The following is a 24,065-nucleotide window of genomic DNA, read 5'->3' on the forward strand; positions in this document are numbered from 1 at the left end:
AGTTCACAGTGATCTGTAGACTTCCTGAGACAGAAGTGGTATTTTCTTCTTCATAATAGTCCTGGACTGACTTAGCCATGAGTTTGTTCATTTGCTTCTTAGAGATGTGAAAGCTTCTAACATCTATTTTTAAGGTATGGCCAACCACCCCTCAGTTGACCAAGTCTGACATGAATAGTTACTGTCCTCTGTCTGCTTTGAAACTGAGACCTGATCATTCTATTCAATAACTCCTAATTCTTTCACGAGAAAGAGAGACCGTGAATCCTCATAGCTTATTTATCTTCTCTGCTCTAACCATCATTCCCCATCAGCCCTAGTAGGGGGAGGTCTAGTCAGTCATTTCCTCAGACGAAGTATATTTCATACCACTGATCAGCTTTTCTTGCCTTCTCAGTACCTTTTCTGCTTATACCATGCAATTCTGGTATTAGGGAAATTACTACCACACCGGGTTCACAGTTTGGAATACAAATTTAGCCACTAACATAATCATGTTTACTTTTTCTTTCCTTCAGTTCTTTTTGTAACAATGTCTGAAACTGTTTGCTTTACCTGCAAACACTAAGCTGAAGTTTTTGTATTAGATTTCCAAAAATCTCTTTCCTAAGTGGTGATAGCTCATTCAGAGATCATTGCTATGCCTGTAAAATAAGTATTGGGTGTCCCTCATATACATCTTGGATCTATCAGCACTGAATTTCATCAATTCATCACCTGTTCATTCAGCACTGTGAAATTCTTTCCAGTTGTTTGCAGTCAGCTTTTTGTTTTTCATCAGCAAACCTTATTCTATCCATTTTTCATATCTAGCTGTCTCATCACTTCGTGACCATGTTTAATTTATATTTTAAGGCATTTAGCTTTTACAGGCCACCCAGCTATGCATTTATATTAATGTCAACTGTAAATCAACACTTACTGACACATTGTCATGATCAGTAGGCATTTTGTAGCTAGGTTATAAAATGCCTAATACTGAGACCACACTACCTAATCTGAAAACTTGATTTTCTAATCTGCAATGAATATAAAATCACTATTGCTCATCTTTTACTCTTTTGGGTAACAAACAAGCTATTAACCATTTCAAAATAACCATCAATCTTACATTTCAGGTAATTATACAGCTCTACATTTTGAAATGAATATTGTTAGCTTGCTTTGGGGAAAAAATTATATATTATTCAGTATAGAATCACAGAATGGTTGAGGTTGGAATAATGCTTTGGCTAAAGCACTTTGAACTTCTCAAATTAGGATAATTTAAATTAATTCAAAGTAGAAATTCAATATATCTCATTCAGTTGTTAACCTCACAAGTTAGAGCACTGAAAAGCAAAAATAATAAAAAAATAAAACTAAAACCACCTTCCCCCCCATCCACCCTCTTCTACGTCCTTCCCATGAGTAGCACCGGGGAATAGGGAATGGGGGCTGCAGTCAGTCCCTGATGCTTCGTCTCTGCCACGTCTTCAGGGTCACTCCCTGCCCCTGCTCCACGTGGGGTCCCTCCCACGGGATGCCGTCCTTCCCGAACTGAGCCTGCGGGGGCTGCCCACAGGCAGCAGCTCTTCAAGAACTGCTCCCACACGGCTCCGTACCACGGGGTCCATCCCCCAGGAGCAAACTGCTCCAGCACGGGTCCCCCACGGGCGGCAGCTCCCCCCAGACCCCCTGCTCCTGCGTGGGCTCCTCTCCACGGGCTGCAGCTCCGGCCCGGGGCCTGCTCCTGCGGGGGCTCTCCATGGGCCGCAGCCTCCTCCAGGCCACATCCACCTGCTCCACCGGGGGCTCCTCCACGGGCTGCAGCGTGGAGATCTGCTCCGTGTGGGACCCATGGGCTGCAGGGGGACAGCCTGCTCCACCAGGGGCCTCTCCACAGGCCGCAGGGGAACTTGACTTGTGCTGCGTGCCTGGAGCACCTCCTGCCCCCTTGCTGCGCTCACCTTGGGGGCTGCAGGGCTGCTTCTCACTTCTCAGTCTCCCAGCTGCTATCATGTCATCAGTTTTTTGTTTGTTTGTTTGTTTGTTTTTGTTTTTACCCGTTCCTTAAATCTGCTCTCCCAGAGGCCCAAGAAGCATCACTCACGGCTCAGCTCTGGCCAGCGGCTGCCCTTTGGAGCCAGCTGAAACTGGCCCTTATCTGGCATGGGGCAGCTGCTGGACCCTTCTCACAGAGGCCAGCCCTCCAGCCTCCCACTACCAAAACCTTGTCACGTAAACCCGATACAACAATATCAAAAACACTTCACTCAGCTAGAATTTGTATGTGGCCATTTCAAACATATAGTATTGCTTAGCCAAGACACAATCTTGATTCATACAGGTGTGATTGCATGATTGAAGTCTAGGTGGGGTTAAGTGAAGAGTCTTTAAATGCTCCATTCTTAAGTGCAATGCCCAACACTCAAACACATGTGCGCCTATCTGCTTGCCATATTGAGATAGATGTTTTTAAACAATGGAAGGAGACTGGTAAAAGGTTACCCTTTATGGTACATATGCACCTACTCACTCATTGAAAACTAGAAAACAAGCAAACTCAACACTGGTTTGAAAACTACAGTTCTCTCACCTGAACTCACTGGCCATCTGGTGTATTTAATGAACTGCCAGTAAAAATAAATTTAATTATTAACTGGACTCATATACATATTTCTTAGCCGCTAAAAAGTCTGAGTTCTCAATGCTACATGATTACTAATTTTGAATATTTTCATTAATCCAGTTCACATACCATTTACCATCCTTCTTAATGATGCTTTTTTTCTGGGTTTGATCTTTTTCTCCCCACTGTTCTCACATCTTTCCTCTAATTGTTGCTGATTCAGTGACTATTTTGAGATTGAAAGGAAGAACAAACAACTACTTTTAAGATAGCTTTGGGTCATTAAAAGGAATATGGTCAAATATGTGTAGCCACCCCTGAAGCTTTCTACAACAGAGAATGAGGAAACATAAGTGGATTTATTAGCATGTTTTGCATTCTTGGACTTTCTAGAAAGCAGGTTCATATACCAGCCTTGAATCTCTGTGCTAATCTGAGTGACTTAAAGTATTGCCATGTATCTGCTCCATGCTAAAATTTTCTTGCAGATCTTGAAAACTATTATTATAATATTTATGAGATATTCTAACTTTTTTTTCCAGGAGTTATTTTTAAACTTAATTTTAAAATATATTGGAATTGTGAGGAATTTGTGATATAAGGTGACCTATGAAGTGATGAACTGTGCCCTACTTTGACTGGTTTTGGATAATAAGCTGGAGAAAATTGCTTTAAGCAAAAAAGAAATGTGTTTTTAACATCAGAATAACTAGATTATCATCTGTCTGGAAAATCATCATTGTTTGCTACTCATTATTCATAGTCAATCAAATAACATTTTTGGAGAACTAAAAACAACCTATCACTTTTGCAGAAAGATCAGGCAGCAGTGTACTAATCAGGTAAAGACTGCAGAGGCAAGCCTCTAAAGAAGACAACTCTAGGTGTCTTTAAGTGTTTTAGGTATTTGAATTACACAACAGGAGACATAAATTTGTAATCTATAAGATTATACTGTATAAAATTCTGCCCCTCTTGAGTTCTCCAATTGTTGCTTCTTTTCTCTTTCTAGAGTCATGGAAGCTAAAAGGGGTCTTACCATTCACTTCAATTGATATGACTGGTCAGCAGCTTAGTCAGTCTATCAACAGATAGTAGGGCAGAGAAATGTGTTATAAAGCAAACAAGCATAGTTAAAAGGCAAGAATCCACCCTTTTCTGTATCTCAAAATGCTGACAAAGGTACTGTTTTTTAACTTATGAACTGAAAACTACAGGAAATTTTAATAAATACAGATTTAGATTTTTCAGAAAAAGATGTAGCAGGCCCAACAGCAAAATTGGCTGCAAGTAGCTTTCCTAGATAAAATTACAAGACTATTTTGCTGTACTGCTAGAGAACATAACATGCTCTCTTAAGTCAATAAAGAAATTTCCATTGACTGAAACGATACAGTTTTAGGCTTTATCTTCATGCATAACTCTAATGGCAGAAGAAGCTGTATGCATGCAGAAAAGAATAAACCTATTAGTTTGCTTGGCAGGATGTTAAATAAATATCCTCTTTTTAATAAGATATCATTCCATGCAGAGCTGTATTAAATTTCAATCTGTTTTATATTTTTACAGAATTCTGCACTGCATATCTGTGACATTCAGAACACTGCATTTAGCGTAGGAGAAGATGCTGTTAGTGTGAAGGTTGCTGTTAAACATGAGCAACTAATCTTTAGCTGAGCATAAAGATTGCCAATATGTATTTTTAAAATTGTTTACCTAAACAGTAAGAATATTTGTACTCCTGCCTGCTCCTAGCTGTTGATCATGCATTGCTGCTGATAGCAGAGATATATGAGCTTTAAGACTCATCTTCTCTAAGGTGCTTTCTATTCCTCACTAATGCTTATCCTTGTACCTACCTTCATTCACATTACATTTGTTATATAATCTGCTAAAGAAAAAATGAGAGCAACCAAACTATGAATCAGTGAAATAACACATTACTTTCATTTATTTCTTGTATTTTATAAGAATTAACACTTCCTGATTTACTAGTCACTAAATCTAAGCACACCATATGCTAAGAGAAATAAACATCACCAAGACTGTACATAGGAAAACCATTAGGAAAAAGTCTGCATTCTGGTGTTTTGCTATTGCTATTTAGTAATTCAGCTTAATCTATGTAAAACTGGTACTCACAGCATAAATAATAAGATCTGAAAGTATTTTGGCTGTCTGTGGGGCTGAGATAACTGTCTATCAAGGTGACCAGAGTAGTCTCTTCACTTCCTTCTATTCTCTTGACTATCATCCGTTTTCTTATTCTGAGGGTATGTCAGGTTTAAACAATCCTGAGACTGTTTCTCTGTTCCTTTAGGCCAGAAATCTGCAGTTGTGGACTGCACCTGGAGCTGAACCTGACCCAATGCCCCCTGCTGCGTCAGGCTGTTTTATCATACAACAAGCTCCCTGGGAGCGAGGCCATCTCCCTTCTGGGCTGGTACAGCATCTAGCACCACAGAAACCTGGGGTCCAGGAGAGGGACTCCCAGGTGCTATAAACATGAAAAGAACAGCCAAAACAGTGGCACTTCATGAAATGCCATCACCATTTAATTTCCCAGAGGCTTAGCTGATTTGAGAGACTCCATCTCAGTGTGCTTTGCATAATTGCCTCTCTCATAAATGGCTTCCTCCACCACTAGTCCCATCCCTGGCTAACTTGTTAATTAACAGGGTTTTTTTGTGCTGACAACCAGGACAGGCTCAGCAAATTCCTTAGTATCTGTAGACTAATTTGAAAGCTACTGATCATTACATTCACTGCTAGCAGGGAAAAGGCCTGCGTGCGGCCTTTGAATTCTGGCCTGTGCAGACACCAACGTCTATTTTGACACAGGTATAAATAGTTGGCTTCGTCCAAAAAACATTGTTGACTATATTTTGTTTTCTTTAAAGTGTCAATATTTTCACAGAGTTTACTTTTTCACTGAAAACCAAAATTCTTAGTAGTGAATTTAAATACCTTAGTAGTGAATTTAAACCTCAAAAATAGTTTTCTATTAAAAAAAAAAATGCTGCTTTTTTATTTGCCTCAGACCTTTCCTAACAATCCCACTCACAGACTATTGATGTGTTTATCTTAAATGCTGTTTTTCTTCACTTTAAGATATGTTCAGCAAATACTGAATTCTCAGTAGACTATAATAGAAATTAACTATTTCTAAGATAAACCAAACTTTATACAAGTAGTACTTTGAGATGCATAGCATTCCCATTCCTACATGAGGAACGCAAGACACAAAGTAAAAGTTCATTAAAGACATAATAAGGAATTTCTGAGTCAGTTGGATTTCATTTACAATGTGATTGATCTTTATAATTCAAATAATTATTCTTTAAACCTTTTGAATTTTAATTGTTATTTCTCTTCCTTTCATGCATCACTTAATTGCCTTTTTGGAAAGAAATAATCAATGTAAAAAAACCAGACTTTATAACTCATAAAAATGTATTTCCATAAAGATTGATTAAACTTTTGGGAAATGTTCCAACTTGAAAGTAATATCCTTGAGGAGTGTGTCTTCACTTGAATGGAAAACGCCACTGCAGTCATGGCCTTGCTACTACTACTACCAGGAACAGACAGTACCACTGCTACAGGTGAAGCCAACATGATGCACAACCATTCAATACCTCCAAAAACAAGGCCCCTAAACAGCTCCTCCCCCTTCTCCAGCTCTGCAGTATCACTCAGAAAAGTTTGGGTAATCTTACTCAGAGATATGAGCAAAGGAAACTCAATCACATCTTGTTGGGAACAGTTGTTGCAGCCAAGATAAAATACAGGTGAACTGACTGTACTCACTCGCAATTGGAATAACATATTTAACAGCCTTTCTTCAGGTGAACCTAACACACTTTTTGCTTTCAATTAGCACCAAGATGTTGTTAAGAATGTCTATACTGACCCAGACCTGTCACACAGACCATTACCTTAACTGCAGACAGACACGCAGACTGGCACGGAAGAGAAGATAAACACCTCAGTAGAGAAGGAGAGGCTTTCTAACACCAAATTGTTAAACAGCATTGTAAAACCTATCCCTTGAGGTTCTCTCTTTCTTCTACTGCTTTCTTTTAGCATTTACCCTCATAATTCTGGGAATTCATCATACCTATATCTGTTAAATTAGTTGTGTTTTTTTCTTTTAATTCCAAAATGAAGAACAAGGTCATGGAGATAGGAATGTGATAGCAGTTCCAGGAGGGACCAGCCTGTGTGCTATCTCTGCTGGCAAACAGGAGCAAAAAGCAGACCTGCAGGGATAGGAGCTACCCGCAATAGCTTCCAGTGCTTCCTTGCCCAGCCCCAACACCCAGAGCTCCACTCCCCCTCCTGCCAACCTCAGATCTCTGCAAACCTTCCCAAATACCTACAGACTCCTCTGCCTTCTGTTCCATTCAACACTCTTCCTCCATTCTCCTTGAAACCAAGGCTACCTGAGCATTCAGTCCAAACCCTCACATGCTTCTCACTTCCCTTCCTTTGTCTCTCCCATGTAGACAGATGTTCAATCCACCTTCATCTGAGCTTCCCTACCCTTCACACCCCAATAAGCTTTCTGTGCTTCTGTTTCCTTTCTTGTTTTACATCCTCTGCTGTGAATCCGTCTCCCTGCCTACCCCCATCCCCTCAGGGGTTTTGCAGCTTCGGCTCCCCATTCTGGAGCCTAGCTGCCAGGGCTGCCACCAGAGCTTCAGAGCAAAACCCTCATTGTACTTCTGCCAGTTATTAAAATGCACTGAAACTTTATTAACCACCATATACAGCCTGGCCCTGACCATTCCCTCCCTCACCCTCTGCAAATGTGTGCTTTTTCATATAACAAAAATCCATCCAAGTGCCATTCTGAAGGCAGAAAAACAGCGTACACAAGGAAAAGCCGTAAGGTAAGGCTCCTTATTCTTGTAAAACTACAGGAAACACCTTATAAGTCCTAGAATTTAATTCTACCAGGTCTGAAAAAGTATTTCCATTCCAAGTTTTGAATTTGCCATATTTTAGAAAAATATCTATGCTCTTTTTTATGAGGTAGTGAGAGCAGAATTTCTTTATCTAACATCTCTAAACTGTTATTTGTATAGTTTTCTTTCCTTGGCCTTTGCACAAGTGTTCCTAACACTCCCCATCTTTTCGGCACTGCCATTACAGAGATTTTCAAACACCTAATCACACTATAACCTTTTTCTGATTGCTTTTTAGTTTAACAATATTATTCCTAAGGTAGGATGGCAAGTCTTTGTGCAGTAGTTCATGTGTGGGTAATAGCATATATTAATTTCTATATTCTTCCTTATTTGCCTTAGTATCTTGTTTGTTTTTATCACCAGAGCACTGATCCTCATTAGGCTGTCCACAAAGTTATGCAGATACATTCACAAGAACTGTGGTCAGGTACAACAATAGGGGGTTTAAGGCGTCTGTCATTTCAGAAGTGCTTCTCTAAAGCTGTGCCAAAGATAAAACAGCTAATTAACCCATCAGTAAGTACAGATCTGTCCACTAAGGGGTCAGTGTACTTGGGCTAATCAGATCCAGACAGTTTTTGACCCCTTGCTGCAGGTCAATAAGCTGTTGTCCTTTTTCCCTTCACTATATATTATTTGGCATTCACTGACCTTGCACTTACTTCACTACATGTTGTATAATTCTGAACTTTACTATTCTAAATTTGCAGATGTGTGCAATCTGCAGATTTGACGAATGGCCTAATCTCTTCTTGTATATACACCTTCATGCCTTCAACAATTATGGAGCTTTGGAGCACCCAGCTTATGTCATGACAGAAGTGCACAAAAGGTGAGAAGCTAAGATAAAAAAGGATATCTGATTACTCTGAAGTATCTAACCATGTGTAGTTTTAGTTATTCTGATGTCAACACTTCAATGACTATTAGGTTCTTTGCCTTTAAACAATTATCTTTTGCAGGAGAAGACACAAAATGAGATAAAAAGAGACAGTGGCTGATTCGGGTGACCTAATTTAGATGGGGATTTTCTACTGGGATTTAATGGAATATGAATTACATTATATTTTAATTAGCATTTTGTCCCCAAAAAGCATCCATCCAAACCCTTAATATCATGAGCCATATCCAGTCTTGACAACTAGATGTCATTGGTTGAAAACTACATATTCAAATGCAGGAGAAGATTATCAGAAAGAGATTTTAGTGTATAGCTTGTAGGAAGAGACTTGAGTAAGCCCTTGAAAAGATCAATAACATACCTTTTGGGGTGAGGAGAGGGAACGCCAGACTGCCCTTACCAAAGAACAGGATTCTGCACTAAGGCTGCTGCAGGAGGAAAGCTCAACATAAATGATTTAGCAGGGCCACAGGTAAAAAGAGACCATGAAAATGTTCTGAAAGGATGTGGCAGGAGAGGGGAAAGCAGTCACCAACAAGGGAGAGAGAGAGTATGCAACCTTCTTGCCAAGGAAGGAGGGAGGGAAAAAACAAAAAAAAAAAAAAAAAAAGGGAAACAGGGTTTAAATACATCAGCTGGCGAGAGAGAGCACAGAAACTAGCCAGCTGTTTAGGCTACGGAAATTTATTGCTGCCGAGAAAAAGGTGAATGCCCTCTGCCCTACCCTTCCTCCCTGAGTGTAATGCAAGGAAAAATTCCTTTAAAAAGGTTAGCCAGAGCTATGGTGATGTCTGTTATATTTAGCTTATTTGAAGTACCTCAGAAACTATTTAGTACAATGAAATGAGACATGATGAACTGCATTTAAGAGTTAGAAACTCTTGCTGAACACAGAAGAGAGAAAATCAACTATTTGTTTGTGTGATCTACTACTCTATGGGATAAACTCATATAAACAATCATACTTGCCTAATAAACCAAAAAACAGGCCAATTCATGGAAGAGTGTGGAGCCATTACTGACTCCTTATTAACTAAGTGCAAAGTTGTCTAAAATGCTCCTCCTGCTCCAGACTCCAGGCTTATACTCCAAGTGCTCCTCTGTGAAACAGGGTGTGAACAAATGTCTCATCCATTCCAAACCTCTGACAATAGGTACAAATGAGTAAAAACAGATGCTCTCTGCACCTGTTTGCATGTTCTTTACATGTTATACAGTTCGGAAGCATTTTCTTACAGATGTTTAATGATCCTATATTCTGGCTAATTCTCAGGGGTAATTAAGATCTAGTTCTCCCTCAGCTCTGGGCTTCACAAAGATAGAGGAATTTTTGACTATAAATGAGATAAAAAATTGAAGATGGAAAACTAGGTCCATTAAAGAAGTGTTGAATATTAATCTGTAGTCTCTTAGGTTCCAGCTTTATTGTTCCAGCTAAAGTTGTACTATATGGAGGTGTTATTTGAGGATTTCCAGAAGAAAAAAAATATATATATATTAAAACAAATATAAACAAGAAACAAAATTTTAATTCTTTCTCTTTCCAAAACCCTTACTAAATTCACAAAGAATCCAAATTTAAGAGAATAAAATAGCACAATTAAATTAATATACAGCATTTTGGTTTGCCTTGCATGTATGAATTGCACTCATTTGTGGTTTAATTTGTTAGGAGAAGAGTCCTGATAGAGCCTACTAAAGGAAAATCCACTCTTGCATTTACTCATTGCTTTATTGTAGACCAATATGAACACAAAATGTCCCAAGAATGCTTTAGGGGGATACAAGCTTCATTAGAAAGATAATCCACTGCAATATGATAAAACATAAGGTAGCTATTCACTCTACCATGGCACAGATGAGGACTTTATTTTAAACCCATAGCAGATTGAATTTTTGCATGATGTTTTCTTTAAACTGCCTTGCTTAATCTAGAAATACATTAAAACACTCATCTGCCAGCTGTGCTGGTTTCAGCTGTAGCAAATTGATGATTAGTATCCTCCTGACATTATTTTCTTCACATGGAATAAAAAACGACTGTCACAGGATTACAGAAGAGGAAAAAATCTAAAGTTCATTATGTCTTGTCTTTTGTTTTTTATTTTACCCTTGAATTATTTTAGTAATTAACAGGTCTGCTACAATTAAGCAGATTTGCAAATATCTCTAGTGCAGAAATGTAAAAAGCCATGTTTGCCAAGTTAAAAAAAAAAAAAAAAAACTGCCACTAACATTTCAGTCTCACTGATTTGTAGAAATGCCTTCCATAGCAAACTAAAATGATTGCATTCAGTGTGACGGCTTATGATGTACTGTGGTACATTGATGGTCAAATCCAGCCCACTGACTTCAGAAGAAGACAAGAATTTTTGACTATATCTGTTCTTCATGCTTAGTCTCCAAGGTCACTTCAAGAACTCTCTGTATCAGTTCAAGACTGGACTGGCTACACTTTGTATTTAAAGATCTGGATATACTGCTAAGTGCAAAGTGTTCAGTCTGCTAGGATTCTTTCTTTTCCTTTGATATAGATGACACAGGCATCAAAACCTCTGACCTAAATGCAAGCAAAAATGTTATTTTTATCCATATTATTTCTAAGCATATATTGCATACAATTTCTGAGCATAGCTGCTCACATGCCATGTTTACAGCCCTTAGTCCAGTTAAGCTACTGATATATTAGCAAGCAGTGCAGAACAGCAGAAGTGGCTTTATAAAGTGAAATAGCTGTTGAGGACCTGATCTGTTCATATTGAATGTTTTTTTCTACATGAAATTAGCTGTGTTCTGCTCTCACAAACTGACTTCCAATTTGCTACTGGCGGACTCCTGGGATGCATCTCCCATATAATTTCATACAAAGGTAATCAACCCAGTTCATGCACTGAGACTGCGTCACAGTGACAACCAAAGCACACTGCACAAGTACAACTCAGAAATTCATGAGATTCAATGGAGATCCATAAATATCCTCTAAGGTTTGATCCCTCCCTCAAAGCTAGAACCTCCTGGAGTCCTGCTCTATATTTCTGATGCCTGGACCTCAGCCATGGTAGGCTACACTGGATCCCACTTTACTTCTCATCACACCAGGTTGCATTACAAGATTTTCTTTTTTTTTTTTTGGCACAGCCCATCAGGATTAGGTTTCTACCAGAACAAATTACAGAACCGCTTTCAGCATGCCGCTTTACCTTTCACTTCAGAATGGGTGGGTGGGCTTCAGATATCTCATAAAAATCCCAGGTGAGACCTCTGCTACCTGTGTCCTCCTGACATGGCTTCTTTTGTAAAGAAGTTACAGGTTGAAGCTCAGTATGATGGTACTGAGCTTCTACCAGATACTACTAGATACTGATGGACACATATGTCCATCATCACTGACCTTCAGCAGCTGCCAGAAAGTATTTGCAGTAAGTGGAGCCTCCATGGTTATTTTGTCCTTGGTCATTTTGCTGAAGCATCAGCAGCAGGACACAGCCAGGGCTGACTCTGACAGTAGTTTTGCAATGTGGGCACTCCTCTGTTTGATCGTAGTCCATTGTCTCTTTTCACATATATCATCAAAAAGCCATCGCATAGGTTTTTTTTTGCTTTTTCACCTAGGGGCAGATCTGAGTCAATGACCTTAAGATGAAGAGCTCTGTATTTCACTATCATGCTTCCCAAGAGATGTTGTAACACAGGCTGCTGAAATTCCTAAAAATAAAATTTGTCTAGACCATCATTGAACAAACTTCATTTTAACAGCAAACTAGCACTACTCCGGCTTACCCACACAGAGTGGCTTTACTTTTAAAGACAGAAATGTGGTCTTCACCCAGATCACTGCAAATATTTTTCCTGATGTTATTTTTTTCCTTCCTATCAGAAAAAGATCCAGCTCAAAGCTTTTTCAAAAGCAGGTAAGCAGGTAGGTGGAGAAAATTGATTTTTCTCCTATGACTTTAAATTAAAAAAAAAAAAAAAGCATGGCTTATAGAAGAATACCATCATACCACAGGCTGGTAAATAGACTAAGTCCATTGACATAGTTTCTACTTTTCTTCCACTAATCCAGGGGCAACATTAATGTCATCTGAAGTAATTGTGGAAAATCTGAAGTGTAGGCTGTTTGTGGCACTCAGACAGGAATGAGAATGGAGATGCAGCCTACAGTACAAATAATATAGCATCACAGTGAATATACATACTTAGCTTCCAAAATCCTGAAAGTGAAAGGGAAGAGTTAGAGGAGCTCTTAGAGAAGCAATAGGAAATGAGCCTTGGTATGGAAAGAGAGGTGAAAAATATATATATATATATATACATATAGATATATATATATATGAAGCAGGGAAAAAACGAATAGCATGGCAACCAACTGAATATTTGAAATATCTTCTAGATACCTAGCTAGGATATAAGGAATAAATAGGAATAACTCAAAGGTTTAACTCTTTCATATTACTCGTATCACAAAAGCATAGTGGAATATAGTAAGTATACAAGGAAACCACCTTGAGAGAGGAGTACCTGAGAGATGCAATGGTAGAGGCGTTATTTATCACAAGTGCTTTCTGAACTTCAGAACAAATACCTGCAATGAAAAAGTTTTAATGTGTCTGGTTGAGATAAAAAGGAGGAAACAGCATTGTTGTGGTAATAACTCCACTATTAACCCAACAAGAGGCTGTTGAATACGGTTGTTCAGAGACAATGCAAAGAGAACTCAAGAGAGGTAGACCATCGGTGACTGGATAACTGGGATCATGACTTTCATGTCTGTATTTTGTAACAGCTACACAGTGGAGCAAAGAATGCTTGTATGAGTCGGAGACGATCTTTTCTTTGGAAGGTGGATGACTAGGACAAAAATGACTCTAAATTTTATTCTTGGTAAAGTGGAAAATAATTTGGTTTTCGGAGGCATTGTTGGTCAGAGAAAAAAGGGAGAAAAAAAGGCTAACAAAATAACATCATTGAGAAAGTACACATGAAGAGAAGGAATTTATTGATCAGGAATTTAGTATTGATAAACTGGTAAAAAAAAAAAATGGTCGTTACTGGAAATACTATGCCAAATACACAATAGAAGCATCAAAAAAGTCAAGTAGAAGGCATTTTAACTGCATTAGAAGCAATTTAGTGATCTGAAAATGGAAAAAGGAACTGCACAAAAAATGAAAACAGAGGCACATTCTTAAGGATATAAAAGAATTACTCAGATACATAGGTTAAACTCATCAAGGCTAAACTGAGTTATAATTAACAAGGGATATAAGAAACAACAAGGAAAAAAAACTACAGACTGTACACATTAGACATGTAAAAGGAAGTATTGAAAAGGAGACTCGAGGAAGGCAGAGGTACCTAACACCTTCTTTCAATCTTCAAATAAATGTTAACTATGATCTAATTCTTAATTAAATTACATTTTTGAAGGAGATAGGCATGTCTTCCTGAATATGGGAAAGGACAGTGCAAAAAGATAGAGATTTTCAATTTAGCTTAGTCTGATGAATTTCAATTAAGTATATTTAACAGAGCGACCATAGTAATCTGTGAATCATAGCACTTACCTTGGAGAGCTGATGAAGGATAGTAGAATTCTCGGAGGATATAAAGAGGGCAATCACAATGTCACACTTAAAAAGGGGAAATATTTCTGTACGGGGAGGTACAGACCAGTCCCTGGACTGTTCTTCCTTGAAAATTTCTGGGACAATATATTGAAATAAAGAGAGAGAGAGAGAGAGAGAGAGAGAGAGAGAGAGGGAGAGAGAGGGAGAAAGAGAGAGAGAGAGAGAGAGAGAGAGAGAGAAAGAAAGAAAGAAAGAAAGAAAGAAAGAAAGAAAAAGAAAGAAAGAAAGAAAGAAAGAAAGAAAGAAAGAAAGAAAGAAAGAAAGAAAGAAAGAAAGAAAGAAAGAAAGAAAGAAAGAAAGGAAGGAAGGAAGGAAGGAAGGAAGGAAGGAAGGAAGGAAGGAAAGAAAAAGAAAGAAAGAACGAAAGAACGAAAGAACGAAAGAAAGAAAGAAAGAAAGAAAGAAAGAAAATCCATTTATAAGTCACAAGAGAATAAGATGGTGATAAAAAGAGAAAACATGGATTTATCAACAACAAATCATGTCAAATCAACCTAATTTCCTTCTTTGATTACTGGCCTAGCTCAATAAGGAAAAAATCACAACTGTGATATATTTTGACTTTAGTAAGACTTTTCTAATATTGAGAATATATTCTAAAATTCTATTATACAAACCAAGGAATTAACATCTAACTGAAATCACTCACAGGTGAACTGAAAAAAAAAAAATAAAAAAATAAAATAAAATAAAATAAATAAAATAAAATAAAATAAAATAAAATAATAAAATAAAATAAAATAAAATAAAATAAAATAAAATAAAATAAAATAAAATAAAATATATAGAGAATGTGATCTATGAAGGAAAATTAAGGAAAACCAGATCAGTTTTGTTTAGTAAAGAACTGGGAGATTCATAACAGTTTCCAGCACATCAAAAATTTTTAGGAATGGGAAGATGATAATTATTATTCTGGGGAGATATATATGAAGGACAATACATAAATTTGAAATGCAGCCTAACAGGTTTGGGGTTTGATATTGGAGCAAATATTTTTCATTTTAAGAATAGCTGCAACACTTTAATGGACAGACTACTTCCTTTGGGCATCTAATACTTTTTCTCAGAGAAACAGTTTTCCTTCATTTGTTTGGAATAAGTGATGACAGCAATAGTTCAAAGATGTCCTGTTGCCTTCAAGGAACATTTGCTTCTTGGGTCAACCAACAGGCTGCCAAAATTTGAGAATTATGCACCAAACAGAAGGCATAGTGTGTGCCTAAAATTTATGAGAAAGAAATTCCTTGTTCAGTAGCTACCTACCATTGATCTCATTTGAAGCTCCCTGTCTGGTGTGAAAATTCCACATATACAGACTGTTCTGTTTTTATGTTTGCTCAGAACTGTCCAGACAGAACCATAAGGCATATAACTCTTTTTTAAGCTCCTATGGGATCCAGAATAATGCCTCAATTTCCAGAGGGTAGAGTCTAGTACACGTTTTCACCATATACCAACAGCACAATGAAAAAAAAAAAAAATCTCAAGCAGAAAAAGGCAACTAGACATCCTGTTCTTTATACCATAGTATTATGCTTTCAATACTACCAAGTATGTCCTTGGGGAGCTCCTGTTACAATATTCTAGAAGGCTCCTCTAACCATCAGGTTAGAGGCTGGCCCTAAGCCAGGTTTGGAGTTCATGGAAAGTGGATATCCATTCACCTCGATAGAATTTCAGTCCAGAATAAAGGCTGAGTAACACTGTAGTATCTTTCACTGTGATCTTTTCATTTAGGTGAAAAAGAGTAAAAGCTGGCACTGAGTTCCCAGCAGACTGAATTTTCCCTGTACTCCAACATGTAGCACAATCAGTCCCCCGTGTGTAGGGCTTCCTAAGAGTTTTGTTAGACCTTATGAGTATTTCTCAAACTAATGACAGCCTTAATGCAAAAGCAAAGTCTAGTGAATGGAACTAACAGTATATCAATACTGATTAATAATAATATGATTTAGCATATTCACTGAACTACTCTGCATGCAAACTGTCCCTGACTTTCTGTTGTGGAGGGAAAAATATCAAATCAAAAAGGATCTAGAAAGTAGGCAGCCAAACAGAATAGCACATGACCTAAAAATAAGCCCTATTTCAACTGCTGTTTGCAGTATACAATATAGTCAAGTCCATGTACTCTCAGATCTTTAGTATTCCTGGGCCCTACTTTAAAATGTCAGGAATTATTACAAAACTAAAATTGAATGCACTGATTATCTAACTCCCAAAATAGTAGTAAAAACCTACCATTTGAACAACCTTGTTCCCTTTGTAAGCCTCTGCATTCACACAGGTCAGTCACCATTGTTCATTCATTTCAAACAGCAGCCATTTGAACATTTATTTACATTTTCTGTTGTGTGAGGGTTTTTGGCTGTTGTTTTTGTTGTTGTTGTTATGTTTTCCTTAAAATAGAGCAGTTAATCTTGTGACATTTTTGTTTCTTCTATTTATAATCACTCACTGCGTTTTCCCAAATGTTTCCATTATTCAGAATTTTTGTTGAATTATTTCTTCAGATAACGTCTTTACTGTAGATTTGAAATAGGATCCTGGTATTACTATAAAAAGTCAGAGTTTCTGTGATTGGAGGCATGAAATACATATCTATCTTCTTCATCTCATCTAGGCCGTTATGTAAGGTTTCATATTTTTGGAGACCTTACAAAAATTGCAGATAAACAATATAAATATTCCATCTAATCACAACACAGTGGATACATCTTTCTTTCTTTCTTTCTTTCTTTCTTTCTGATGATGATGATGATGATGATGATGATGATGATGATGATGATGACAGGTATTTGCCCCTCATTTCAATGGTTTCCAAGAGTTTTCTGATTTTTCTAAATTCTGTTTGAGTTTTTGACTAGCTTGTATAGTCATTTAAAAAAGAGAGGAGAAGGTAAGGAATAAAAATGAGGTTAGAATAATGGCCTTTTAACCAGAGCTTTAGTGCATTTACAAAATGTTATTATCCAAAAGTGTTTGAAAGGACAAACACATATGTGAAAACCTGAAGCTGTCACAAAAAGGAATTACATTGCTGCAATATCTGTTTTAGAGTCCTGGTGATGTTCTGCTTTGCATCTCTGCTCACCTTTTGGTAAGAATCATAGAGTCATATAAAAGTTTGCATTGTAACTTATCTAAAAGATCATCCTGGGGCAGGGACACCTCCCACCAGACCAGGCTGCTCAAAGCCCCATCCAACCTGGTCTTGAAGACTTCTAGGGATGGGGCATCCGCAGCTTCTCTGGGCAGCCTGTGCCAGTGCCTCACCAACCACATAGCAAAAAAAAATCTTCCTAATATCTAATTGGAATCTACCCTCTTTTAGTTTAAACACATTAGACCTTGTCCTGTCACTACACCCCCTGACAAAGTGTCCCTCCCCAGCTTCCCTGTAGGCCCCCTTTAGGTACTGGAAGGCCTCTGTAAGGTCTCCCTGGAGCCTTCTCTTCTGTAGGCTGAACAACCCCAACTCCCTCAGCCTGTCTTCACAGGAGAGGTGCTCCAGCTCTCTCTGGTCATCTTCATGGCCCTCCTCTGGACTTGATGTAACAGTTTAAGTCCTTCTTATTCTGGGGGCCCAGAACTAAATACAGTATTCAAGGCAAGGTCTCACGAGAGCAGAGTAGAGAGGAAGAATCACCTCCCTCGACCTGCTAGCCATGTTTCTTTTGGTTCATCCCAGGATACAGTTGTCTTTGGGCTGCAAGCGCACATTGTCTGAGGAACCAAGACTTTTTTTCCTTCTCCGTTTTCTTATTATTGCTTCGCCCCTTTCCAATTTATCATCTCCTTCCCTCATGTTCTTTCTCTTGCATAGGGCTCCACTGTCTGGAACAGCAACAGAAGACAGCTGACTGTTGGCCATGACAGCCCACCTATAGACTGGCCATGCACTCCAACTTTGAGGCAAGGTGCATCAGTCTTCCAAAGGGTAAACCACTGAAAGTACCTGTGATACAACTAAATGATTGTTTTTCTAGTGTTGGTTCACTACTTTTTCCTTTATATCCTCCTTTAAAGTACAAAGCAAAAGATTAGACTAGTAGCTTCAGTTCTGTAGAGTTAAAAAGCTCTGGAGGACTTCTTTTGCTGTATGATTTCCTTTCTTAAGAACTAATTCAGCTTACATACATTTTAGTGAATATGTGTTACATCAACAGTGGAAAAAAAGAAAAAGTCATCCAACTTTCTGCTTTTGAAATGCTCAAATATGTCCCTGCTAGTGATAAATGATAAAAAGATAAATAATAAAATCCTATATTTATCATAACATTTATAAATGCAACATTTCCACTAACATTTTCTCCACTCTGGGAAATTTCTACTGCATGCATTTCACATTGTCTCTAGATAATAATCGTATTATCATCAGTAGTGACTTCACTAGCCTGTGGCAGGTTATTCCTTTGCAGAGCTTCTCTCCAGACTACCAGACAGAGTTTTTACCATTTTTCAATGACATAAAGCACATGGAATAGCAGATGCCATAGCCTGCATGCCAGAATAATCCTATTCTTTCTATCTTTCTGTATTTGTGGTGAATCGGTGAAAACACACTAAGGAGATATGAAAAGAGTAAAGGAAAAAAACTTACTTAATAAAATATCTCTCACTGTAAAATAATATAAAAGCAATATTTTTACTTATATAAGCAATAAAAGCCTAAAAAATAACTTACTTTGAATATACATTTACACTTACATTACTGGCATCCTTTCATTTTATTATTGTCTTATTCAAAACTCCAGCTGTACACTCACATTCAAGAAAGTGTACTATTACCCAGCCAGGCTCAGATTTGAGCCTCAAAAGTTAAAGTTCACGTTATGTTCTTTAAAATCTCCCTTCTTTCGTTGTGCTCTGGAGCTTGCACAGAAACAGGTAGAACCAAAGTAATTGTGAATTATTCAAACAGTTAACAAGCAAGTAGTCAGAACATGTTTAACATGCAATGAATGTTCATGGACCAATGAAAGCCAAAGACAGTATCAGGTTTGCAGTTTCAGCTTAAAGCAGGATCTTCACCATGAAAGAAGTTAACAGGGGCCTGTCTGTTTCATGTATCTGATAGTGTCACACATTTACAACACCAGCTACAGGTAAGACATCAGGCATGTGGTGAGATAACTTTCCTAAAAACACTGTCCTGTACTGAATGCTGTGATGTAATGAAATAATCACCCCCAATCCACTTTAACATAAAATCTGGGAAACAAAAGCAATCATGAGTTTTGAAGCATCAAAACTTGTTAATAACTTCCATGTTATTGTACATCACGTAATGTTTCTATTATTTTACAAGGACCCCATTTTTAACATTGTAGGGTGTCCTCTCATTATGGTGATCCATATCACTAAATGTATGGTTCATTTCAACACTGTGGAAAAAAGAGGAAGAAGAAGAAGAAGAAGAAGAAAAAGAACAACAACAACAAGAGGAAGAGGAAGAGGAAGAGGAAGAGGAAGAGGAAGAGGAAGAGGAAAGAGGAGGAGGAGAAGAAGAACAAGAACAAAAGAACAAGAACAAGGATGCTTTGGTTTAACCATTTTTACATTGAGTTGACTGTCATGCAACTTTTATGGCTCATGGCATCTTCCTTTTTTCTGTTTCAGGATGCCTGACAGTGCTGATGTTCAGTGTTATGTACTGATGTTACCTAGACCTTTGAATGAGGCCTCAGCAAAGCTCATACTTAGCCCTACATATCTACTGTTACTGCCATGCAAAACTAAGCTCTTAAAAATTATCTCTTTTCTGCACTAAGAGCTGAGGATATGGTTTTGTGGCTCTACATTTGAACTGCTGACTGTGGATGCTACACCAAAACTAGGAATGCATTCCCAGACTCAACGTATAGTGAAAACTTGCAGTGGGGCAAATTTAGACATTTTTATTCACATTGAGTAGAATTTCAATCCTCAGTTACCACCAGGAAAAGAAATGTGTGTATAAGTGTGTATGCGAAACACAAGAGTTTAGGAATAACCATTGCTTCAGTTACCACCAGGAAAAAGAAACAAGTGGGTATGGACATGCAAACACAAGAGGTTAGGAATAAACATAGCTATGCATGTCTGCTAGTGTTGATTCTGATAATCTATATGCTTGAAAAATACTAAGTGATGGGATTTTTCTCAAAATGAAATATAAATTGCATGTGCTAGGTATTAAATATACTTGTCTTGCTGACCATATGAACAGTAACATTTCTGTTTTTTTCATAGCGTAAAAATATGTTTATGTTTTATTTATTAGCACTTAAAAGACTGAAGATATATTTGAGGTGATTGTGCCCCAGCTGTGGGTACTTCATTGGTACAAGAGGCATTTGCTTCTTTTAGATTGATTTTCAATAGAGCAAAATAGAATATCTAAGTACAAATATAAAGAAAGGTGGCAGATGGTGAACATTATGAAAGGTAACTTTTATGAGACAAAATAATGGAAATCGCTTCTGACAGTGAAAATCAAGGAGTCAATAAAAGTTTCACTTTGTGGACAATCGAATGTTTTGGTGCAGAGAACTACTTAAAATATCTGAAATCTAATTCTCTGTCTCTTCTAAGAACCAAGAATTTAATAACTCTCTAAGAGCACATATGTTCAAGCACAACAAGTTTGAAGTAGGATACCAGGACCTTCTAAGTGGAATGTAGAATTTGGAGAAGCGGAACAACTCAATGGTAGAAAATAAATCATTTTCTTGTGATTTTGTATGCTTTTGAGGGTTCTAGTTTCCTCCTCATACTATCTGAGCACCATAGACCAGGCTGTAGTTACATTTTGAAACAGAACAGATGGAAAGTTATAGTAGAAGTATTTGAAAGACTGGCATTCTTAGAAAGCTACTTCAAACTTTCTAAACAAAAAGACATGGAATTGGGTAGGAATATTTGCATTAATTTTAGCAAATTTTGGTCCCATGCTGCCTGAAGAAAATGCTGGAAAAACTAAAAATGAGAAGGAAAGAAAAATCTAAATGTGACTGCTCACAAAGTTTAGCAGGATATAAATGTGTATTACAGGTAGTATGTTATGAGCAAATAGAAGATATGCCCACCGCTGTCTGTATAGAATTCAATAGTACCTGACAAAACCATGAAATATGTTCTGTTTTGCCAACTAGCTAAATGTCATTGTCATATGATGCTTTGAAGTGGGAAGGTCCCTGTTCTGCTGATATTTCCAGGTTACAAATGGCCATATAATGAAGCAGAATGACAACCACTATAATCCTTAGTAGGATTATAACAGAATATATTCTGTTACTTATTGTTATCTTTGTATCTTTCTTCTCTCTCTTTTTTTTTTTTTTTGCTAGCATTCTACAGTCATTAAAATATTTATTTAAAAAAAAAAACATTTTCTGGCATTGTAGAACTATTCAACCTTTGTGTTAATGGACTTGCATGTCAGCTTTTGCAATATTAGGGAAGTCATTATGGCTATTTATTCATAGCAGACTGCAAAGCTTTGGAAATAGCAGGTATATACACATAAAAAAAATAGCACTAATTGTTGTCAAATGCAACATATAATCCCACTGCAGAATAACCCTGCAGACTATCTTGTAGTATCCCTACCTCTTGTCACTGATCCTCCCCAGCTCTAAACATGCTGGCTGGAAAGTGGGAAGTGAGAGAATATCCAAGGACTCTTTTCACTTATTCAATTAGGCAGGACTGGGTACATTGAAATGAGTGAATTCTAATTTGAAATTCTTCTTAGGAGCTGTTAGAACAAGGTACAGTGATGCTTACATTTAGACGAGATTCACCCATTTATTTCAGCATGTGTTCAGTTCCAAACACACACAGATTCATACTAAAAGAACTTTACAAACTGATTCTTTTGCAAGTTACTTTGCTAAAATTGTCACCAATAAAGTCAGATATATCTTTATATTAAAAAAAAAAAAAGATAGTCACAAGCTAAATTTATATCCAAGAAAAACCATAGCAAATCTATGAAGCATCCTGAATCCTGAAGAGATACACAGTAGTAAATTGCACTTTCTGTGGCTCTCAGAAATTCTTTCAAGTCTATACAAACACAAACACACACGCACACATTTGAAGTCTTAAAGAAGTTTAGTAAAAATTAAGACTTACACTATCCCCAAGATACTGTTGAATAGCCAGGAAGAAAGACCCATGGTTCTTTCAGAAAAGTCTTTAATATTAACATTTTCTCAAAAGACAGGGGTCTTTATACATTAAACACATTAAAAGTACAATGACCTGACTGCATTGTAATAAGAGCATGCTGCAGCAAGCTTCATTCTGGCTGTGTTTATGTTTCAGTGCTAAATCCAGTGCTAATCAATGTACAAAATGAAAAAGTCTTTGTTCCAAAGAGCTAAAAAAAATCAAAAAAGCAAATAATTTTAGTAGAATCTAAGATGAGGAAAGTATGATACAGTATGATCATACAGCATAAAAGTGAGATATTATATACATATATATATGGTAGGATTTATTTAGAAACAGTTTTTGAATGGTTAAAAAGAAAAAAATTTTAAAAATCTGGCTACACTAAAACAGAAAGAGAGGCTTTACTGTGTTAATCTCCCAGCACAACACACTTGCAGACTCTTCTTAAAGTGAATATGTTTTAATGCTGGTAAAGTTTACCCAACAAATGCTACAGGGAACATCAAAACCAAAACAACAAAAAGCTGATAATACTGTGAAACCTTCCAAGAATGGTCTGGACTTTGTCCAACCATCTCCCATTTTTTAGCTACCACTTTTCAAATTTCATATAATAAACTTAATTTTGAAACAGTATTATACAAGTTTATTTGATTTCCTGCACTTGCCTCCTGGCAAAGAAAACAAAAAATGAGCCAGAATTTACAAAGATGGCATGTATAGATAGGTGATTACAAAGCAGCACATCAATCTCATTCCATCATAGTGAAGAAATATGCATGGTGGGCATAGCTGCAACCAATGAATAAAATATTTAATTTGAACATCCTGAAAAATGAGACAAAAGTGAAGAAGGCAGTGATTTTGCATAAACAAATGAGTTTACCTCCATAAATGCTCTTAAGAGATTTTATTATGTACAGGGGAAAAAAAAAAAAAACTGCCATAGGATTTATTATTAAAAGAATCAATTTTTTTTTATTTTTTTTTTATGCAGAAGGAGAAGAGAAAGCAAATAGAATGCAGAAGCTATTCAGGCCCTGTTCCCACTAGAAAACAATATTCAATCAATATCTAGGGTGAGATGTTCAGTAGCTGTAAATCAACACGGTTTCCATTGGCATAATAGAAAGACATTGATTTACTCTACCTCAGAATCTGGCCCCTAGAATTTTACTCTAAGTGGGAAATACTTAAAAGTTAAGAAGTATTTGAGAGAAAGTTCATCTTGTAACATAACACATATACAAACCAAGGATGTCAAGTATATACTAGGTAATTATCCACTCACAAGAAGATCCTTCACTATGATAGCAATTCACCCTAGGCAAAGTAGTTCAAAAACAAAAGATGGGGATTATCTGATTAGAGAGCTCAAGCAATCACATAAAGACATATGTCCAAACTTAGACATAAGACCTTTAATGGAGTCAGCACGAAGTTGCAAACACAAGGTTCAGTTCCCCAAGGTGGTCGATGCCCTCCATCACTCTGATTTTAATAGAAGCTAAAAAAGCTCAGACAGTAGTAGGAAGAAGGCAGTTTTACATTTACATCTCCTCATGAACTTTTAACTCAGATTCTCTGCCCTTTACACTGGCCCAATCTTTTGACTTTAATACTTCTCACAGCTTTCAACATACGTGTGAGTGACTGTGCAAGTCATACAGAAGACGCCTCTGTCACATATCTTTCACAGAAAAAGCACAAAGTCTTGGGTTGTGTTGGAAGACACAAAAAGAAGCCTCTCAAAAGGAGGTACAGGATGTGTCTATGCTGATATT

At 37.2% G+C, this 24,065-nt stretch overlaps 2 protein-coding genes across 2 annotated transcripts in view; one reads left to right on the plus strand and one right to left on the minus strand.

The window, feature by feature from the left end:
- LOC308190782 (uncharacterized protein) overlaps positions 1-5,665 on the plus strand; it is a 185,518-nt gene extending 179,853 nt beyond the window's left edge. Inside the window, exon 2 of the mRNA XM_080582488.1 lies at positions 4,932-5,665. The gene's annotated coding sequence lies outside the window, so the exon portion shown is untranslated. The remainder of the gene's footprint in view (positions 1-4,931) is intronic.
- Positions 1-24,065, minus strand: part of LOC308190792 (uncharacterized protein) — a 103,060-nt gene that overhangs the window by 8,186 nt on the left and 70,809 nt on the right. The window contains exon 4 of the mRNA XM_080582525.1: positions 14,053-14,189. Within this exon, the coding sequence (XP_080438651.1) occupies positions 14,053-14,189 (137 nt within the window). The remainder of the gene's footprint in view (positions 1-14,052; positions 14,190-24,065) is intronic.

The sequence above is a fragment of the Anser brachyrhynchus genome (assembly GCF_964034855.1).
Source record: "Anser brachyrhynchus genome assembly, chromosome: 2".
Taxonomy (NCBI): Eukaryota; Metazoa; Chordata; class Aves; order Anseriformes; family Anatidae; genus Anser; species Anser brachyrhynchus.